Source organism: Cnephaeus nilssonii (assembly GCF_951640355.1).
Source record: "Cnephaeus nilssonii genome assembly, chromosome: 2".
Classification (NCBI taxonomy): domain Eukaryota; kingdom Metazoa; phylum Chordata; class Mammalia; order Chiroptera; family Vespertilionidae; genus Cnephaeus; species Cnephaeus nilssonii.
Genome location: NC_137073.1, coordinates 51,624,560 through 51,641,049, shown reverse-complemented (window position 1 = coordinate 51,641,049; position 16,490 = coordinate 51,624,560). Strand labels below are relative to the sequence as shown.

The 16,490-nt window shown below is 43.1% G+C and overlaps 1 protein-coding gene across 1 annotated transcript in view; it reads left to right on the top strand.

Annotated features, from left to right (window-relative positions):
* Positions 1–6,501: 6,501 nt before the first annotated feature.
* The window catches only part of MAN2A1 (mannosidase alpha class 2A member 1), a 158,989-nt gene continuing 149,000 nt past the window's right edge, over positions 6,502–16,490 (top strand). The window contains exon 1 of the mRNA XM_079799328.1: positions 6,502–7,661. Within this exon, the coding sequence (XP_079655454.1) occupies positions 7,527–7,661 (135 nt within the window). The 5' untranslated portion in view covers positions 6,502–7,526. The remainder of the gene's footprint in view (positions 7,662–16,490) is intronic.

Sequence of the window (16,490 nt, the reverse complement as noted above, 5' to 3'; positions counted from 1 at the left end):
TAGGGCCTGGCATTCTTAGCATACCCAGAGAAATTTGTAGAAATATTCAGGGCCCTTGGTAGACCACTTTTTCCAATAGGTAGAGGGGGGGAAATGATTGAACTTTCCATCTTTTATAGTTTTATCCAATCATAATTATAAAATTTTGTAAAGTTCTTAGAACTTTGTCCATACCCCTTTCCAACTTTTCAGTTGTTACCAAATATAACCTGATGCTCTTATATAGATCCTCCCATCACTAAAAGCATGGAGCTAGACCTCATGCCTTCCAGAAACCTCAACCCAGGCTCTTTTCCTGTTCAAGATTAAAGTGAGTGCTTATTCTAATAAACCTCCATGTATTTATGTGGGTAGGGAAAAGGACACAATATGATATTTTCACATCCCTGGGCACTCCTTGTGTGACCATTGCTCTTACATGCTGGTGAATGAGGCCTTCCTGGATCATCCTCACATCTACTTTTCTTGGACTCTCAAGCCATAGACAGCTGCCTCCTTCACCTGTATAAGCATAGAAAAATCATTCTCCCTTGTCTCTTGTCTATAGAGTTATCTGGCCACTCATGTAAGAAATTTCACATTGCCTCAGAGGTGAGGCCTGGGGAAGATACAGTGATGGGGATTAATAGCTCTGGTGGAGAGAATCACTCTGGAAAGGAGAGGAAGAGGGCAAGCACACAGTTCTTATTTACTGTGAGGTAATAAGTAAGAAATCTCCTTCTGAACTGGAACACCTCATGGATAAAATGAATAAAGATGAATACTGAAAACAACACTAGGCAACTGAAAAGTGTGATAACACAAATATTTCCAGACTATGAGATAAGTAGTTATAACAAATACCTGGTAATATTTGAAGAGATATAATATTTGAGCTTTATTGTGTGGAATGAGAAGTAATTTGCTGGTGGACAAGGCAGCTGGAGCACATTCCAAACATAAATAATTATACCATGGGTCAGAGGTGCACCTTTGTTCAAGTTTTTATAAAATTGGCCCTTCCTTCAAAGTAATTTACTTCCATATGCCACAAAATTGTCATATAATATTGATTTCATTAAAACAAGACACTTTACTGCCATATTCTAGAAAATAGTTCTAATAACTATACAAATTGACCTTGAGAAGATATTCAAAGTTCAGTCTATACAACCATACACAGAGACCCTATCTGCTTGGCTCATTAGAGAGAAAGCAACTTATTCAGCATAACTAGAGTGAAGATTATGTGTGAAAGAATGGTAGGAAACAAAGACTGCATAAAAAGACATAGGTCAAAACGTAAAGAAACTTAGGGTCCATAATAATGTGATTAAAATCAAACCTGAGGGTGCTGGGAAACTACTGATGGAATTTAGGTAAGAACATGTGATAGACATTTTTAAAATATCACAAACATGGAATATTGGAAAGTGGTGACAGTAGGACAAGATTAGTCAGCAGACCTGGTAAAGATACGCCAGATGATAATGGGAACTGGAAAGGATGGAGAGAAGGTTGATTTCCTCGAGACAGAAGAGGGGAAGGAGGTCTTCTTCCTTTCCACAGTGACTCTCTCCATCAGAGCTATTGGTCCCATCACTCTATCTTCTCTACCACCTTGATCTTTCACTTAACTTTTCTTTTTCTTGTGTCTTCAATCTCTCTCACTCCTTATTCCATTCCTGCAGCTTTTGGTTACCCTAATATGTCAAAGTTTCACTTCTGCTCACTCCTATTTTTTGGCATGATTATTTCCCTCTAAATTAGAATGGCTTTATTCACCCTTCAGATTAGGATAATCTTATCCTTTCGAACTAACAAGTGGTCGAGCAGCCTCTAAGCAGCACTGTGGTGGCTAATACAGCCACAGGGATCACTACTGAGTTGTTATGTTGGTTTGCCACAGTTGCAGAGATTCAGCAAGTAGGATTGTAACAGGCTCAACTAGATTCAGACAATTACTACTTATACAGCAAAAATATCAGCATGGAGTCACTTCCCCACATCTCTAGCCCCATAAGATGACCTAACTGGAGGGACCCCATGACAGAGTCACGAGTAATGGGTTAATCTTCTACTGAGAAGTCATCTAAACTAAAGCCAGATAATTTCTAGATTTACATAAAAGCTTGTAGCTGTATTTGAAGGGGGGTGGAGTAAGATGGAAAGTCCTGTGCTCAACTGATACTAAGGAGATGGATGAGAATAAATATTATGGCAGTCTTCTGCAATAAAGCCCCTCACAAGAAGCTTCTCTCTCCTTGGTCAAGGAGGAATTGCAGGGCATTCCAACAAGACTCTGGTCAGACTTGTCTGTCTGGCCTATGTTAAGACATGTATAGTTATGTGGTGGCAGAGCTGTCTCTCAGTAACTCTACCCCTCGACCTCCCATATATCCAAGTAACAACTATTTTCTGGAGTTCAAGTTACCCATTAGATGATCTTATTAATTGTACTGATTAATTATAGGGGCTTGTATCAAGTCTTTTCTGTTTGTCTTAAGCCACATCAATTGAGAGTGACTATGACTATGACTCCTGGCAAGATGATCAGGCCAACTTGAAGGAAAAAAGGCTCCCCATCCAGAACCAAGCCAGCTAAGTATGTCTCAGGTGCTGCTGCAGTTGACCTTAGAGAGCCACACTACTTTCTAAGGTAGGAAATAGATTGCTCCATCTTCCCTGATTCATTAATATGAGTGCAGCAACAGGCTTTGGCATTTAAATATATTCTACCCTGACTGGCCAGCAGGAAGCCTGGTGCAATGTGACTATGATTACTTGCATCAGAGAGTTTAGACTGTTTTGTTTGTCAGACAAGTTATAGGCCTGATGTCCACATAACAAGTAGTACCCTATTGGGGGCATAAATTATATTAGGAGTATTAGGTATCATTTATTACAACAAGGAGTGAGTCAGTTTTGTGTCCCTTGTGATGGACAAACTCCTTGATAGGGACTAAATAATTTCTGCACAGCAGGCTGGAGTGCTTTGGAAGAAACAATCTGCCTATCAGAGCCAACTAGCCTTGCCATTATAGTACGATGGCCCAGGTGAACTGTATTATGCTAATAGATTTGTAGTGACTTCAGCAACAGCATTTTGCTGACATGGGGGTCAATGTTTGATTCTTCAGTGTTCAAAGGAACAGTTGTTAAGTTTTTGTTAGTAGGGTCAGAAGGGAGTGATAGACACAGCAATCAATTAAATTCAGAGAGTAGCTATGATCTAAGAAAAGTTTTTTTCTTAGATGGTAGAGAGAGACACAGGAACTGACAATAGTATTAGGCTAGGGGGTCATATTAATGTCCAGAAAATTAAACTTGCTGTCATCTTGGGTGAAGGTCATCCACTTGTAAGGTCAACAGTATTTAGTTTCTAAGGAGTAAGGACCCAAGTCCTAAAGACCTAGGATCTAAGTTAAGAATGGGGATTCATAGCTACTAAAGCATTCTGAGATGCCAGGTCAGGCCAAGTGACCTAAAGGTAAGAGCAAAAAGGAGAAAATGATTCTTCCCCCAACTCCTGACTTCCCTGGGTGTAGGGTCTTCCTTTTCTATGATCTGGGTTGTTGCTTCCCTAGCATAGCCGCATGATTGTTTTGACCAATGTGTGGCAATCACTTCACTCTTCTTACCCATTCTCATAATTTCTAAACCACACCATTTGCTTGCATTCCTATCACAGTGGCTATTTCCTTATATTGTGTGTACCATCTTGAACTTATCCCATTCCTGAGGTATGGGCTTTGCCAGGACCACTTAACAGTTGTCACATCATATTCATGGTTACTATCTTCTGACTTCTAGTTCAAATATATCTTACCAAGGCATCCAAAATCCTTGCTATTTCCTGCTCATCAGATTCAATCAGCACAATGTTGTCATTATGAACAACCAAAATGAACTGATGTGGTGTTTTTCGGAATGTCAAGACAATTAACATCTTTGTAGATGATATTAAGGAGAACTAATTATACCACTGAGGAAATACTCTGAAGGTACACTGTTGACCCTATTAGGTAAAATCCAACAGGTTCTTGTGGTTTTTATAAATAAGTATGAAGAAGATACCATTAGCCAAGTCAATAGCTATATAACAATTGCCAGGTGCTGTGTTCCAATAAAAATACTGCATTTGAAACAGCAGCTGCAATTGGAATTACCTCCTGGTTAAGTTTATAATAGTCCACAGTCACCTCTAAGATCTATATGACTTCTGCACTGGCCAAGCTGGTAAATCTTTTATGGAGGTATTAATTGCTTCGGGTTTACTATCTTGAAAGGAAGTGAAAGGTCCAGGAGCTTCCACTTAGCTCTTTGTACTGTAATGGACCTCAACCCATGGGCAAGAAAGTTAATGTTGGAATATTGTCAGTTCTAGAACTGCGAAAATAACCACACAGTGGCTATGTGAATCAACTGAACTAACAGAACCAATTGGGAGCATCCCCAGGAATTAGCATCAATTCAGAGCCAGTGTCTAGTAAACCTTAAAAAATCTGTGTATTTCCTTGTCTGCAATGTACTATCACTATTCTGGATCCTGTCATTCCCATTGAAATTAAGGAGCCCATCTCCGTAATTGCATCATCTATAGTCATATATGGCATACAGAGGGGAACATCACAGAAATTTTCAAAGGTGCCTATCTTTCCCTCACTAATTTCTCATTCTTCAGTGAAGGGAATGTCTTATAGCCCTTTGCATAGAACAGATGGGCAATGGATATGCAGTTTGAATATGATAAGTCCAGTATAACATTTCCCAAAGCCTTTGGATTCCCTGTTCCACATTATATCAGGAAGCTCTGATATCTCAACCTCACAAACTCCAGGTCATCATTGAGTCCAAGTTTCCTTCAATCAACCAAGCAAGCTAGTGGCTACAGGCAAAGCGTAATAAAAATAAAAAGCTTAATACGAATAATTATTAACTATAACAGGGGGTTAGAGTAATGAGGGATTCACTAGTGAAAAGAGAACCATAGAAAATATAGAAATAACAGCTACAAGGAGCTAACAACCTTAAACTAATCTTTGAGCTGAGAGAGAGAGTTCCCAAAGAAGAACTCCCCCAGGCCCTCCCGGGCTAAGAGCCAGCCTTGATTGGAAAGGGAACAGCCTGGTTCACTGAATGGCAGAGAACTCACTAAGGTGTCACACCTGCAGAACTTGTTGAAAATCTGCCCTCTGGAACTTGCTTCAAAGCTTGTCTCTAGTATGCGGGGAAAGCTCTTCATGGGGCAGTGTTGTAACAGTGGGAAATTATAACCCACCATTCTTTTGACCTTGTTTCTGTAAATGCTGATTCTGACTAATATGTAGCTTACATAGATAAACAGAATTTCTGTTTGTATAGGAATCCTAGGAACTAACTTCAGAAGATACAGACTCCGACCTTCAGTCATCCCAGCTCTAGGATTCTGACCTTCAATGGTAACACCAGGATTACAAAAGCCAGGATGATGCACACCAGACCATCACGTGACCCGTGTCAAGGCCCTTATCAGAACGGACTGTGCTGGTCTCCACATAGAGAACTTTTCAACCCCCTCCCCTTGATCTCTGTTCTGTTTTCCCTTTCCCTCCTCATAAAAACCCCTATCTGCACTGAGATGTTAGGATGGCCTTTGAGATATGACCTTGACATCTTCTCTGGTAGCCGACACCCAAGTAAATCGCTTTCCTTGTTCACCAGCACCGGTCTCACGAGTTTGGCTTTTGTGGCCACAGGTGGTTGTGGAGTCTCGCTTTAGACACTACGAAAACACTAGAGTTGGGGACGTGGGAGAAAACTGCTGTCTTGGCATAAGAGAAAGTCGGGTATGCTGCAAGAGTTTGCCTACCAATACCCCAAACCCAGGTAACACCCCCCTCCCCGCATTTCTTTCCTGTCCTGTCTCTTCAGCACCCTCTACTGACACAGCGTCAGCCCTCGCTGGCAAAGGGAAACTTACTTTAAAAGGCCCAGATGCCTTTTCACAGCACAGTCAAAAAAGGGTGAATTTGGAGTGGAAGGCAATCAATAACTGGCCTAGGCGTCACTTCTCAGGTTCCCCTCAAAGATTCTGTGGCCAGAGGTCCACACCTGGCTGGAGCGTGCTTTGGCAGGCTGCTTTCCCTCAGGTTTCACCAGGAAGCCACCAACAGCAACGGGAGAAAAGATGAGTCTGAACAAAATTTGAAACTCATTTCTCTTCTTTTCCTACGGCTCCAGAGTTCCCGTCCCAGGCACGCCAAGACCGGGTCTTCAAGGACGGGAAGCCTGAACAGCGAAAGGGGGCCGGGGAGGAATTTCAGCCCCTGCGGAAGGTGGGCGGCGGGCACCTGAAAGCCTCCGAGGGCTTGAACCCCCACAGAGCTGCCTCGTAGGGACCAGAGCTGCCTGAGGTCTCCCCACTGCCGGGGCGCCGGGCGGCAGACGCGGGGCGGGCCCGGCGGGAGGCGCGCTGTGATTGGGCGCTGGTGGCCCCGCCTCCTCATCCCGGCGCGTCGGTGAGGGGCGGGGCCAGCCGTCGCTCCAGCTCTCGGGCAGCGGGCGCCTATTGACCCAGCGGCAGCCGCGCCGCCGCCGTCGTCTCCTCCTGCTAGTGGCGGGCGGTTAGGAACGCCGAGTGGCGCTGGAGAACCAGCGCTTCCTTTCGCCGCTGCTGCCGCCATCTCCACGTTTGCGGAGCGGGAAGGAAGGAGGGGACTTGCGGCTGCAGCTGGAGCGGGCTGCTCTCCAGGGATAGTCCTCTCCTTGCTCTCCTTTTCCTCCTCCGCGCGCCACCGCCGCCGCTGCCCGCCCCCTACGCCCTCTCATCGCAGCCCTAGTTGGGGAGCGGAGAGGAAGGGGCGGCGGGGGGCGGGATAGGCAGGCGGGTGGGCGCCCGTTGGGTGGGGGGCAACTCCTGCCCGATTCTTGCGTCCTCTCACCCCGGTCGCTTCCCGACCCGACCTCAGCTGCGGCGGTAGCTGCAGCAGGAAGGGGCTCCGTTTAGGGCGGCGGGGGCGGTGCCGCGGAGGCGGGACCGGTTGTCCCGGTGCTAAGTTGTGGGGCCAGGCTCCTCCCGACCCGAGTCTTTATACCCCCTCGGCTCGTGGGTCCCAGCGCCGCGCCATCGGCCCCGGAGCTGCCGAACCCACACCTTCTGGGTGAGGAGGACACGCCTGCCCTTTGTGGAGAAAACTTTTCCTGCCGACTCGGTCGGGCGGCGGAGGCAGGAAGTCCGAGCAGCGACCTCTCCAGCGCCGGCCCCGCTCGGCCTGCCGGGTGCCGGCACTGAGCTCGCGATTAAGTTTTCCGGGCCCTGGACGGACTGTAGGCGGGTCCCGCGTGGGGAGCGACGCCCAGGGAGGGCGGTGGGCCGGGGCAAAGGCCGAGGGCGCGTGGTGGCGCCGGAGAGAAGGTGCGGAGCGTGGTCGGGACCCGCATCCGCCAGAGAAAGCGAGGAGAGCACAGCTGGGAAGTGGGGGACCTCCGGCGGCCGCTTCCTAGAGTCCGCAGTCCGGCTCCTTGGGGTGAAGACGGTGTCCTGGCCCCGAGTCCGTCGCGGGAAGATGAAGTTAAGCCGCCAGTTCACCGTGTTCGGCAGCGCGATCTTCTGTGTGGTGATATTCTCGCTCTACCTGATGCTGGACCGGGGTCACTTAGACTACCCCAAGGGCCAGCGCCGCGAGGGCTCCTTCCCCCAGGTAAGCACCGGGGTGCTGACTTCCAGATGGTAGGCAGGAGAGGGGGGCGTAGTTACCCGCTGCTCCTGGCCCTCTCCCTCTCCCGGAGGACTCCCCCCCTGCGCCCCCCGCCCCCCCCCCCCCCCCCCCCCCGGGGCTGGGCGAGCCCGAACTGGAGGAAGACTCCTCCAGCCCGTCTTTGCCGCGTTGGGATGGCGGAGAGCCTGCTCTACCCCGGCCGCGCCGAGTTAACCAAGTGCCGGGCGGCGTGCCCTGGCGGGATCGCGCTCAGGGGACGTGGCCCGGTTCCTGGACTCGCACGCGGGCCTGCGGGGCTGGCCTCGGGCACCTGCCGGCTGGAGAACGGGCGCGGCGCGAGGCGCTCCCTCGCCGGCGCAGCGCCGTCCCCCCGCTTTGGGGCAGCCCCGCGGCCCGCACAGGGTTAAGCTGCACAGGCCCCGAGCGCGCATCCAGTCGCGTAAATGGATCCAACAAGACCCCATCTGCGAGGCGTTTTTACCCCACTCCAGAAATAAACAAAAGTTTATTTGGTGTTGCAGTCCTCTTAGATGTGAATCTGCAGGGTTGGTTTTGAAGTGTCGTCATTCTTCGGTTGTGACATCGGGTTGGTGTGGAGCAGACGTGGGAGAGCCCAGTGGGGAAGCGCGTGTTATACTCCGGCCGGAAGCTGTGGGGCGCTCCGCCCTGTGCCCGGCGGTCGAATTGTCAGACGCGTGGGGAAAAGGACCCTTCTTCAGTCTCTGGTTTAAAGTTGCTAAGAATAAGCCAACGGAGACAGGCAGTTCTATTTGGGAGGATGCCGCGCCGCGTGTAATTTTCATTTCTAGTTAATTGCCAATGACCAGTACACTAAGGAAGTTTTAGTTGAACTGGGTATTGTGTAGTATCCCCTGTAATGAATGAACCTGAGAAACTCAAAACCCTGACAAACTGATCTGACAACTACTTAGGGATAGAGAAACGTAGAAGAGCAAGTTGATTGTGTGTGTGTGTGTGTGTGTGTGTGAGAGAGAGAGAGAGAGAGAGAGAGAGAGAGAGAGAGAGAGAGAGAGAGAGAGAAACAATTTAAAGGACCAAAGAATCTCCTTGTCATTTGTTCTCTTGATATGTTAGGGCAAAAGGCTTGACTTTATTTGAAATAAAATAAACTGACTTTACCTGAATTATTATAGAAGTGAAACGAGACCTCCATGTGGATGCTACCATCGGTTTAGAACACTCAAAGTATTTTGCAGGTGTGAGGTAGTGAAAATCTTGTTATAAACAGATGTATCAAAAATTTTTAAAGCTTCTGTTTCTTCTAAGTACAGTAGTCTGATAGGGAAAAATATAGTGAGATATATAACATGGGATATCTTTAAATCTTGAGTTTAGAGTTTGTTTAATGCTTGTTAAGATTGGAAAAAAGTTTTAAAAAGGATACACCCTGTGAAGCAAGAGGAAAAGGAGGAATTTTAGGCTTTGTTTAATATTCTGTTTAATAATTTTGGGACGCATTTTACTGTAATTCCTCCCCGCCCCTACCCTCAGTAACATTATTTTCAAAATTTTCTTCATTACAGGAAAAATCATAAAAACTGATATATTTAACTTAAAGTGTTATCTTGAATAAGGTATTTGGGGTTTAGTTTGATGATCACTTGGAAATGATTTATGCAAACATCTGGGGCTGCAGTTGACAACCTTGACATTTTACTGTTGCTGAAGAAGTGAATGACTCATTCAGTTACTGGGACATCTCAGGCAAAGTTAATCCAATATTTTAATATACAGCCCTAGTCTTTGTCAAGGGGCTGAATTTCTGCTTAGAGTGTAAAGCATTTCATGGAAAGTGACTGGCTGCTAGAAGAGAAGGCCCTGTGTGTTTTCTGTTTTCTGTGCAAGAGGAGAGGGTTTGGTAGGTGGAGCTTTTTGTATTTAAGGGTATGCTTCTCCGGTTTTCAGTACTGAATTTCTGTGCAGGAAGAAGGCACTCTTTGCTGATTTAGTTTCGGAGAGCCACTAAATCCCCAAGCAGGTGGACAGTATGAACCTGCTGTAAGCCTAACTCGTGCCTGATATCAGTCTTCCATGATAAATTCTATTTCCACAACCGTCACACAGTAGGTAAGGAAACTGAGGCACAGGGAGATGAACTTGTCCAAAGTCACACAGCTAAAAGCTGAGATTTGAATAGGTGGCCTTTGGGGGTCTATGCTGTCAGCTGCTAGCTGTACTGCCTCTTAGTAATCCTTTATCTACTATTAGGCCCCAGCCTACTTGTGAAAGACCTGATGGGGAAGCCAGAGAACATGTTTCTCCTTAGCTTATGACTGTTATTTTTTAAATATAAGTTTTATTATGAAGCCCTAATGAATATGCTCCTTTTACTGAAACACTTAATGCTTAAGATTTATACCTCCCCCAGAATGTCTTCTAGCTCTCTTCAGAGCTAAACATTGTAATGAAAATCATTATGTAGCCCAGCATCCAGCATTTGACTTGATTTTTTATTTACTCATTTTTTTTTTTACTACTACTGTCATGTAAACCTTAATTTGATGAGAACACCAAACAGCAAAACTTAGGTTGCAGTGTATCATAATTGTGGTTGGCTACAGAATTCCTTAGTTATATTAGAGCCAAGGTAGGCAGTCACTATATGTCGTTGATACAAGTGGAATGATTTATCTAGGAAGGGATTGAACTCCTCTGATTTGTCCATTTTAGTTTCTTTCAGTTAATATGGAACCTTCAGGAAGGTATATAGTCCATTTTACAAGATATGTTTTAAAACCATCCTAGACTAAGAGCAATCTATTTTGCTGTTACTCTGGCTTTCACTCCTTCCTTCCTCCCACAACTCCGTGTTTCCCACCACTTGGCCAGACTCTGGGGCAAAAGTGGGCCCAACTCAGGGTGCTTTAGTTTCTCCCACCCTAGAGCAGCTGTCTGCCTCTAAGATAGTCTTTGGAAGGCTTTCCCCCTGTTCTCCTGGGAGGAATTTCTTTGAGGCCTGGAGGCAACAGCTGGTCTATCTTTTTAGCATATATATATTTCAGGGTTAATAAATCTCAGCTAGAAAAATTAATAAAAATTCAACTCTGAATGAAAGACTGGCAAGGGCCTAATGCCCTGAAGATGATGTTTTGAGGTAATGTAAGAATTCCAGCAGCTAGAAAGGAGAAACATTGTCAAGGTCTTTCTGAAATGCTTTATCACTTCTTACAAGCATATTTCTCAAGTTACTTAGGATCAACTGTTTGTATAATATGATGTCTGTTGTTTGGATCTGGAGAATTAAATTAATGAGCCAGGTTTTGTATAACAAATGATCAATCTTTAAATAACAAGTATATCATAGGACCATAGGGATTAATATTAACTTTTGGGACTGATGGGAAATATGAATATGAAGTTTCAGACTTTATTATTGTACCCAGATAACATTTATAAAGTGAGAATGTCTTTACATAAGTATTCAATTGAAAGAAACTGGAAAGTGGGGACTATTATGCCTTTTGGTTTTTTAACTTTTATTGTAAAAGTATAATACACATATAAAAATAAGCTTAAACGCTTTACATCTCTAGTACTTTTTAAAGAGTCCAACATAGATGATGTTTAATAAAATTTTACCTCCATTCTCCAGTTGTTTTATCTTGCTTTAAGAAATTTGTGAATCTTTAATGATACATAGAAAAACATGATCTTCCCTGCTTCTTCACACTCCAGTGCACTCTGTCTAAACTGCTTGTTGCTCGTATTTGGGCAGGCATGTATATGGGAGCTTGTTTCATTTTTGGGGGTATAATGTTTGAGATCTGTGACTTTTGGGAAGGGGTGAAACTTTGACAGTGGTGGCAACCAGACTTTAGGAGGAATGCAAGAGCTTGAAAGCCTCTGGCGAGGCTGGTGTCCTCTACCCGCTCCTGTGTCCAACAATCTTGCGGGACTCCTGCCCAGCACAGCACGTTTCACTAACACTCAGCTAACTTCCTGTATACCCTGGGGACAAACACTCGTGACTGCATCTGGTCTGAAGGTTTCAGTTTATTTCATAAATTGAATTGCATGTGTTGTTTCCAGATCAGCACTGCTGTCAGGGCCTAAACAAGTCCGTTTATTTGGGGATGTTGCAATCCTGTTTTGCAGGGGATTTTCTGTTATTCATTAGCATGAAGGGATTTCTGGGTTGTGGAAAAAACATTGACTAAAATTACCAATTTTATTTGTTGTTTTCACTTTGAGTCAGCTATTGCTTTTTGTGATGGCTGTTAAAACTTTGGCCTTTTTTGACAGATGGCATAAGTATTAAGATTTTCCTAGAAGGAGTAGTTCAGTAGCTGCTTCTGATCCCTGCTTAATTATTAGCTTTTTTTTAGTACAACAGTGTGTTTTTGCTTGTTGTTCCCTCCCTTCCATAGAGCTCTTTAAGAAAATGGGAGGATATTCAGCAGCTGTACATGATCTTTGGTTGCTGGATCATAAAGTCATTGCATCTTGACCCCGCCTGTCTTGGTGGTCAAGTTCATAGTAGTATCTGCTTTTCCAGTACATGTAGAACTAAGGAGGGGAGGAGGAACTCTAAAAGAGTGAATTTTGCTTTTTTTTATAGTTGTCAAGAGGAAGCAGACTATTTTAGCTAAAAGGGGTTTCTCTTTCAGTAACAGATTGCAAGCCATGCTGCTAATTTTAAGTTTGAAATCATGCTTAGGATCAAATAAGTGTGAGGGTTAATTGTATTGAAATGGAGTTCAAACCTAGTGTTTGAGTATTGCTAAATTTGCCTTATGATAGGAGGAAGTAAATCCTTTGCTTTAAATGAACTCAGTTTCTTGAGGTCATAACATAGTTTTTTTCTGTGAGATGCTTTAATGTTATTAGTACTTTTATGCCAACAAGCATATAGTAGTTATCCATTAAATAGTTTTTTTATTTTGTTACTCCTCACCTGAGGATATTTTTCCATTGTTTTGAGAGAGAGAGAGAGAGAAGAGAGAGAGAGAGAGAGAGAAGGAGGGAGAGAGAGAGGTGGAGATAGGTAGAGAGAGACACATTGGTTGCCTCCTGCATCTGCCCCAACTGGTGTAGGGAGCAAACCTGCAACCCAGGTAAGAGCCCTTGACCTGGAATCAAACCTGTGACTCTCCAGTGCACGGGCTTACGTTCAACCACTGAGCCACACCAACCCAGTAAATATTTTACATTAAATTTTTAACTTTAACATGCTGTTTTCTAAAGAAAATATCAACCTTGAAGCACTTCAGCTTAAAATTGTACAAATTCTATCTTTGGCTGCCTTACATCATCATTGCTATTGTAACATTTTGGTGGTGGTGGTGGGGGGGGGGGGGGGGGCTGTCCTATGTGTTGTAGCAGCATCCCTGGTCTCTACTCAAAATATGCCAGAAACACCTTTTTCTCTCCTTTCCCTCAGGTGTAGCAACCAAAAATGTCCCCAGACATTGTTGAATGTCCTATGAGCAAAAATCAACCCTGTTGAAAACCAGTTTGGCTGCAGTCTAGCCAAAAGCCTATTCTTTATACACTGCTCTTTGTTAGCACTTTGCGTTTTAGGAAGGAGTGGTCAAAAGGCTTAATTTTAATACTCAAAAAGATATCTAGCATTTTTGGATGATTGAATGTATCCTTTGTCTGGATGCCTAAAATTCACTTACATTTTTGGGATTCTAAATTGCAATATGTTACAGAAAATATAAGGGTAGATTATGTTCATATGCAAGTTAAGGGAAAAATGGAAGATTATTATAATAAAATTTAATTTTTTAAAAATTGGATATATTTATTCTGAGGAAAGCATTACGGAGAAAAGGTGATGGTAGTTAGATCATCTTTTACTTTCTGCAAGCTGAATTAGAGATTGGCAGTAGTCCAGGTTGTATTCCCTCTACCTTTTAGCACAGGAAGATAAGATATATTTATTAGTAACAAGGTAGTATGAAAATCATATGTAAAAATAATTGGAGATATCTAAAATTTTCTTAGCAAGCTACTTCCTTTCTTCAATGAATCATTGTTTTATTTATGTTCATTCTAATGATTCTGGTTACTGCATTTTGTATCCTTTCTTGAGATGAGAAAAAGCAGGGAAAGTGGAAAATAAAGTGTATGGAGACTCTCTCTATTCATTTTATTTTGTTCTAAATAGCCTTCTTTAAAGAAAGGGGGATGGAGATAGGGTTAGGAAAAGAACGAAGTTCTTTGCAAATATCTTCCTTCCTTCCCTTTTGTCTCCAAGGCCTCTGGTCTTAAACTCTGCCTAAGCCAGCTGCCAAATCTAGACTGCCACCTGCTTTTGTAGGGCCCCAAGGTAAAAATGCTTTTTATGTTTTTAAATGGTTAAATATTTCATGTCATATCCACAACTCATTTTTCTATGAATTGTGCCATAAGGTCAGGTGGCCCATAAAGGCAAAAATATTTTTAAAATGGCCCTTTACCGAAAATAATTCTCTAACTATTGGTTTAAACTGTATTTCTCTGTTATTAACATAGGAGGCTTGTAGTGTGGTTTGACCTTGAAGTAGAGGTAGGTTAATTGAAAATAAATAAAATTCTCATAAACTGGTTGTTATATAAGCATTCGTCAAATTTAGTTTGTTTTTTAGAGAGTGTGGTTTAAAACTAGTGTTACCTACATGCACATACATTTCTAGGTATACTCAGAGAACTTTCATGCTGGATTACAGATGTGTTTGACATGTTTAATTTGTTTTCTTCCTATCACCTGAAGGTTTCTCACTGCAAGACTGCTCTGGGATACAGGGTTCTAGGGCATGAACTATACAAGATGAATCGAGTCTCAAGATTTAAAACCATAACTTTATAATATTTGGATTTATAATAATTTACAGATAGGCTGAATTGTGAACCTAATCTGACTACTGGGATTATTAGTAAGCTATAGAATGAGAGCCGGGGTCTAGTTATCTTCCTCATAAACCAAAGATCTGGACCAGAATTTGGCAATCTTCTCTGGAACCCTGAGGGCTGCTCAGCTTGGAGGCAGAGAACTACAAGGATGTCTGAAAGGGCACTGGACTGCTATCCTACTTACCAAAGAGTAATTAATTTCTGCTCATTTTAATCCTTCTTCATGCTTCTTAAAGATAATGTGTGACTTTCTTCATTCCTTGAGGCAGAGGCCACAATCCCTTTTTTTTTGTCCACAGAGATTTTGCTGTCATCATTAATTTGCTGTAGAGTTAGTATGAACAAAGTGGGTGTTATTCTTCTTAGTGAGTGGTGTTACAACTTTTAAGTATATTTTTCCCATTTTTAAATGTATGCATTTGTGCATTTTTCACATGTAAATGGGTTTCCCCACTGGCTTCCTTTTCAGGTAGGTGCCTTAAGAAGTCCAGAGAAATTAAATGCTTTTTCCAAGGCAGAGCAGGCCCCAGAATGTGTTCCATTTCCACCAGTGAGCTCATTGTTCTGAATCAGGAGTCTGGAGATCCAGGGAATTTGTTGATTTTTTTTTTTTTTTCTTTTAAACACCTTTCCTCTTAGCACAGCTAGTGTTCAGTTTTGTGGTGGGAAGCTCTTCTCCTTCAGAGTGAGGCTGTACTTTGTGGCTAAAGATGTCCTTTGAGCAGTTCCCCTCTGTTGTTTCATACCAAAGATGTGGAGAAATGTGGAATTTTTGGGTCATGCCTTTGTGGTAGATTTTTTTTTTTTTTTTTAATCCTGTGGAGCATTAGAGGATGGAAGCCTGAGAGTATGAATCATTCTTAGAATTATTTTCTACACAAAAAAGTCCTGAATTTGCATTTTTAGAACCCATGAGGTAGTTATTCTTTTTAATACTCATCAGAACCCCAGAAAAGTGGTAATATGAAAAAAATCAGATGTAGAATTTTAGAGTAGGGAGGGTGCTTCCAGGTCTGGTAATTTAGTCTTTGGCTTTTCAGATAAGGACACTGAGACATGTAAACTGGACTTCAGAAATTTGCACCAGATTTCAGAACCAGTCATAGCATACCAAAGACATTGTAATTCAGTGGACCTTCTCTTGTACTGTACCCAGTATATATTTGAAAACTTCCTATGTGTTCAGCGCTATGGAGATTACGATAGACATACTAGATACATTACTTGCTTTGAAAAGGCATCTTAATTATTCGAGGAGATATAACTGCCATTTGTGAAACAATAAGAGACAGTTAAGTGTCATTTAATGGTTCACTAAGAGTTAAAGAAGTTAAAACAGTGCCTATAGGCATATAGTAAATGCTCAGTAAATGTCAGTTATTACCAGTGAACACATATTTATGAACGGAGGTTTACCTATTATGTATCAGGCACTGTTGTAGGTTCTGGTTATACAGGAGCAAAAAATAAGACTGTGATCTTCAAATTCATATCCTTTTTTGTTTTGTTTTTGTTTTTGTTAATCCTCATCCAAGGATATTTTTCAGTTGGTTTTTAGAGAGAGTGGAAGGAAGTGAAGGTGGGGGAGAAAGAATTGAAGTGAGACAGACACATTAATTGGTTGCCTCCTGCACGATCCCTGGCTCCAGGATTGAACCTACAACCCAGGTATGTGCCCTTGACTGGGAATTGAGCCCACTGCCCTTTGGTGCACAAGGGGATGCTCCAACCACTGAGAAACACTAGCCAGGGGTTAATTAATACTCTTGATATAAGGGCAAAGGTTTTAAAGGGAATTTAGAAGCAACAGAGTTATGGTTATGGCCAAGCTGACCAAAGGACATGGGAAAGAAGCTAGGCTTTTCTGATTGGGTAAGACTTTGAAGGGAGAAAGAACATTGTGAATGTGAATACAATGCTTTCAAAGGCTTGGAGTAATGAAGGAATCCTGAA